General features: G+C 36.0%; 1 protein-coding gene across 1 annotated transcript; it reads left to right on the top strand.

Annotated features, from left to right (window-relative positions):
- Positions 1–579: 579 nt before the first annotated feature.
- LOC131978752 (trace amine-associated receptor 13c-like) lies at positions 580–1,667 on the top strand. The gene is made up of 2 exons (XM_059342505.1): positions 580–772; positions 854–1,667. The coding sequence occupies exons 1-2, from the start codon at positions 603–605 to the stop codon at positions 1,665–1,667; spliced, it is 984 nt and encodes a 327-aa protein (XP_059198488.1). The 5' UTR covers positions 580–602.
- The last annotated feature ends 4,444 nt before the right edge of the window (positions 1,668–6,111 follow it).

The following is a 6,111-nucleotide window of genomic DNA, read 5'->3' as shown; positions in this document are numbered from 1 at the left end:
GGGACGAGGAGCAGGGACAAGGAGACAGGGTCAGGGACTAGGAGACAAAGTCATGGACCATGAGACAGGGTCAGGGACTAGGAGACAAAGTCAGGGGACTAGGAGACAGGGTCAGGGACTAGGAGACAGAGTCAGGGACTAGGAGCAGGGACCAGGAGACAGGGCCAGGGACTACGAGACAATGTCATGGACTAGGAGACAGGGTCAGGGGACTAGGAGACAGGGTCAGGGACTAGGAGACAAAGTCATGGACTAGGAGACAGGGTCAGGGACTAGGAGACAATGTCATGGACTAGGAGACAGGGTCAGGGGACTAGGAGACAGGGTCAGGGACTAGGAGACAAAGTCATGGACTAGGAGACAGGGTCAGGGACTAGGAGACAGGGTCAGGGACTAGGAGACAAAGTCATGGGCTAGGAGACAGAGTCTAGGAGACACATGAATCCCTTCCCCTGGGGCCGGTTAGTTTGAGGAAAGTTAACTTCCTGAACATGAGGAATGATGTAATGATCAGCCGTAGCTGTACGTGGAGGAGGCGTGTGATGTTTTATAACCAGCTGCGTGGCGTGCGGCCGTGGCCAGACGCTGCCTGCTGCAGCACCATGGAGCCTCAGCAGGGAGCCGAGCTCTGCTTCCCTCAGCTGAACTCCTCCTGCAGGAAGCCGTCGCTGCCCCAGAAGGAGGCCCTGCTGGTCTACGTGCTGCTGTCCTCCATCTCTCTGCTCACCGTCGCTCTCAACCTGCTCGTCATCATCTCCATCTCACACTTCAGGCACATCAAAAAACCTCTTTAACTGTCACGTTGATGACTTTTTTTTCCTGCATGTGTCGTGATGATTTCTCTCCTCTGCAGGCAGCTCCACACCCCCACCAACCTGCTCCTCCTCTCCCTCGCCACCTCCGACCTCCTGGTTGGCCTCCTGCTCATGCCCGTCGAGATCATCTACATCGAGGCGTGCTGGTTCCTCGGCGACGTGGCGTGCACGATGTACTACGTGGTCGACTACATCATCACGACGGCGTCCGTCGCCAACATGGTGCTCATATCTGTCGACCGCTACATCGCCATCTGTGACCCTCTGCACTACTCCGCTAAGGTCACAAAGAAACGGGCTCAGGTCTGCGTGTGCCTGTGCTGGATCTGGGCCGTGTGCTTCCGGCTGCTCCTCATGAGCGACCACCTGAAGCAGCCGGGCCGCTCCATCAGCTGCTCGGGAGAGTGCGTGGTCGTCATCAACTACATCTCCGGGGTGGCCGACCTCGTCTTCACCTTCATCATCCCCATCGCTGTGATCATCGTGCTGTATCTGAGGGTGTTTGTGGTGGCCGTGTCCCAGGCCAGAGCCATGAGGTCTCACATCGCAGGTCAGGCGGCTCAGCGTTCGGGCGCCCCGAAGAAGATGGAGATGAAGGCGGCGAGGACTCTGGGCATCGTCATCCTGGTGTTTCTGTTCTGCTTCTGTCCTTATTACTACCCGGCGCTGGCGGGCGAGGACACGTCCATAGACGCGTCGGCGGCGGACTTTGAGATCTGGCTGGCTCACTTTAACTCGTGTCTGAACCCCGTCATCTACGCCTTCTTCTACCCCTGGTTCAGGAAGTCCATCAGACTGATCCTGACCCTGCAGATCCTGAAGCCCGGCTCCTCCGACACTCAGATACTATAGTGACACAAAAACCTCACACAAACAGATAATCGTAATAATTTGTGTTGTTTTTATTGCTCCCCCATTTCATCCCTGATATATCCATACACACACTGATATTTATGCATGAAACTGAAACAGCCCCTCTGATGTTTATATCTAAGTAATAATCACGTAAACACAAGCATAAAAACATAACATTCAATTACATAATGGCATTTTATAACTGAAGTATCTAAGAGAAAACTACACCAATGCATCTTTTTTTTTGTCTGTTTTCAGGCTTTTTTTCCTGCATCCTGCTGACTTTTTCTGCATCAATTTAAAAAAAAGTGGAAATAACACATTATATAGATCCATATGATGTTATACAGATGCCTGAATGTATTTAATTTAGGTATGTTTTATATTTAGGTAATAGTCATGTAAACACAAGCATAAAAACATAACATTCAATTACATAATGGCATTTTATTTCTGAAGTATCTAAGAGAAAACTACACCAATGCATCTTCTTTTTGTTCTGTTTTCAGGCTTTTTTTCCTGCATCCTTTGCTTTGCATGTTATTTAGCAGTCGCTTTGGACAAAAGCGTCTGCTAAATATCATGTAATGTAATGTAATCCTACTGACTTTTTCTGCTTCAATTTATGGCAGAAAATATATATTATTAATATACAGTTGCATCTCAATGAATTAGAATATCATAGAAATGTGTATTTATGTCAGTAATTTCATTCAAAAAGTGGAAATAACACATTATATCGATCCATATGATGTTATACAGATGCCTGATTGTATTTAATTTAGTTCTGTATAATATCTAGGTAATAATCACGTAAACACAAGCATAAAAACATAACATTCAATTACATAATGGCATTTTATAACCTAAGTATCTAAGAGAAAACTACACCAATGCATCTTTTTTTTGTTCTGTTTTCAGGCTTTTTTTCCTGTATTTTTCTCCTGCATCCTTTGCTTTGCATGTTATTTAGCAGTCACTTTGGACAAAAGCGTCTGCTAAATAACATGTAATGTAATGTAATGTAATCCTGCTGACTTTTTCTGCTTCAATTTATGGCAGAAAATATATATTATTAATATTCAAGTGCATCTCAATGAATTAGAATATCATAGAAATGTTTGTCAGTAATTTAATTCAAAAAGTGGAAATAACACATTATATCGATCCATATGATGTTATACAGATGCCTGAATGTATTTAATTTAGTTATGTATAATATCTAAGTAATAATCACGTAAACACAAGCATAAAAACATAACATTCAATTACATAATGGCATTTTATAACTTAAGTATCTAAGAGAAAACTACACCAATGCATCTTCTTTTTGTCTGTTTTCAGGCTTTTTTTCCTGCATCCTGCTGACTTTTTCTGCATCAATTTATGGCAGAAAATATATATTATTAATATACAGGTGCATCTCAATGAATTAGAATATCATAGAAATGTTTATTTATGTTGGTACTTTAATTCAAAAAGTGGAAATAACACATTATATAGATCCATATGATGTTATACAGATGCCTGAATGTATTGTATTATATTTAGGTAAAAATCATGTAAACACAAGCATAAAAACATAACATTCAAGCATTTTATAACTAAAAGTATCTGAGAGAAAACTACACTAATGCATCTTGTTTTTGTCTGTTTTCAGGCTTTTATGCATCCATTTATGGCAGAAAAAATATATATAGAGAGAAAATATAATGAAGTGTAATGCTCTAAAGCATCCTGTATATATTTGAAATATCCGTTCTAAAAATGTATTCTTCTGCAGATGAATTTTGTGTCATTGACCCTCTGAAACTCAAAAAAGGACTAAAAGGACTTTATTATTATTATTGTTATTATGATTTTTATCTTGAAAAAATATTTAAATGATCATGATGAGATCTCTTCTTCTATTTCTACTTTCTGCAGCATTCGTGACAATTCAAAATGGTATATATCATCTAATAATGCTCTAAAGCTTTCTGGATTCATTTAAAATGTTTATTCTAAATATTTATTCTCCTGCAAATTAATTTATCTCATTTGACCCTCTGAAACTCTTGCTGCATGATTTGGCAAAAATGATTTGTAATTATTTTTGACTGATATTATCAGGACTTTATTATTATTATTTAGATTTTATATTGAAAACTTTCTACTTCCTGCAGCATTTTTGACAATTCAAAATATAATGGAATATAATCCAATAAGGCTCTAAAGCTGAAACCAGGCTGCTTGACTACTAATTACTAATTGACTAAAATTACTAATGTAATTTCTGTAGAAAAAGAAATGGAAAGATGGCATTTAATGCACAAGAAATTGTTAATTTAAATATCTTTTTTGTGTTTGAGTATACTACCCTCCAAAGGCTAACTGCAGTAACTACATTTTTGGTCAAAATTGAGTTATAACTGAAAATGAACTCCTTGATGTCTGTTTTATCATCTGACAAAGTTTTAGATTTCAATTTTGCTTTATTTCAGAGAAATAATTATATAAAAACCACAAAATCAAACTCAAAACCAAACAGTAATTGCACTTACCACAGTCTGCTTTGGATATATATACTCATTTAAACATAAAAATAATAGAAATTATGAGTTTATTTGATAGGGAAATTATAATCTACATTGTGATGAAGTATAAAAGTGAGATAAAATTAAATTAAGAATAAAATATAACATTACTTTATATTATTAAGTCTAAAATACAGAAATATTCAAAATAGAGTTGTAAAACACTTAAATACACAAAGAAAATACATTTGAAAATGTTTATTCACTGAAAACAAAATATAAAAGCTGAAAGAAGACAACATTTTAGTTACTGCACTCATTAATATTAGATCCTTTTATAGCAAAACCAGAGTGCGGTAACTATGTTTTTGAGGTCAAAGGTCAAATAAATCATCATGATTTTTGAGCATATAAATTGATTGATCAATACATGTAGAAATAAGTTTCATATCACTTATCTACATATAAACAATTTGGCTGGCCAGTTAAAAAACGTTAAACAACTGCTGTTTAAAGGTTAAATGACAGACAACCAACTTGGTAAAAAAAAAAAAAGTAATTTACAAAACTTCAAATCGACACACTTTAAATAATATTTCAATATTTACAGCACTATACTGTAATAAATTATTCTGTAGTCATTTCATTTTACTTAATATATTTGACAAAATGTATTAAATATAAATGCGTCCTTTATTTTGAGGCAGTTGTTTAAGTAACTTTAATATAAAAATGTTTACACCTCTGTCTGCATATGCATGCACCTCTGTTGTAAGGCAGTTGTAAATTTATCAGTTGTTGGTCGTATTTTCGGCTAAAGTTTATAATCTATTTTATCACCACACAAGGATTTGGCTAATGTTATTGTAATGGATGTAAAATGTCGCCATCTGTTGGTGAATTTAATCTATGACAGGCAGTTTTGGAGGAGATATTAGAGATAAATATTGATAGAAATGAGTGTATTTGATACTTTTGTTGACAGAAGGAACTAAATTTGAATGTAGCTAAATTTTGAAATATCAGTCTGTTTGGTACTGAATTAGTACGTTTTATTAGGATTGTAGTTGTAGCCTATATAATAATAATAATAATGACAATAGTAATAATAGATAGCAATATTTGTTTTAATTAATATTAGTATAAGTATAGAAGTAGTAGTACTGCCAGTATTAGTGGTTGTAGTTTGCATTATAATCGACTATAGTAGATACTACTAATATAATATACATATTAGTATTAGCAAGAACGTTTAAGTGGCCATATGACGACCTCAAAAATGCAGATGTGTGCATCTGTAAAAGGCACACATGCTTGTTTTGCACTCTTTCAGTGCCTGAAAGACTCAAGGGTCTGACTTTTAGTTTTTTGTAGACACAAGTTGAAGTTACTGTTAATTTTTAATTCTTCTTTGTTACTCAGATTTAGGCCCGAAGACATTTTTTGTGTGCTGAGGGCCCCATTTTGGTCTGGGGCAGCCCTGCTTTATATTTATATATTAACCTTAGCTTGATTGTAATGAATTTGATGGGAATAATTTTGGTCTTATTCCTCACACGCAGAGTGGAAAGTTATTAATTTCATACTGAAACTTAAAATGTCTTTTACTCTTTGTGAAGAGTGTTCATGTCTACAAAACTATCAAATAAATGTTTGTATAATGGACGGCAACATCATGATTTTCACAGAATATGAACCTCATGTGTCTCATACACACAATATAATAGATACAAATAAAATTTAAAAAAACATAAAAATCCTCATTAATGAAAATAAACTTTAGTTATCAAGAGTCAAACAGTCACAAACACAAAAATAATCTTATCTAAATTTTTTTTTAAAATATTTATCTTTAAACACCCAATTTTAAAGCATGTTAAAATGTTTTTTTCCTCCTAATTATCACTATTATATATTATTTTATA

The sequence above is a fragment of the Centropristis striata genome, chromosome 10 (genome assembly GCF_030273125.1).
Source record: "Centropristis striata isolate RG_2023a ecotype Rhode Island chromosome 10, C.striata_1.0, whole genome shotgun sequence".
NCBI lineage: Eukaryota > Metazoa > Chordata > Actinopteri > Perciformes > Serranidae > Centropristis > Centropristis striata.
The sequence above is the reverse complement of the archived record's forward strand: the minus strand, read 5'-3'. Positions and strand labels throughout refer to the sequence as shown.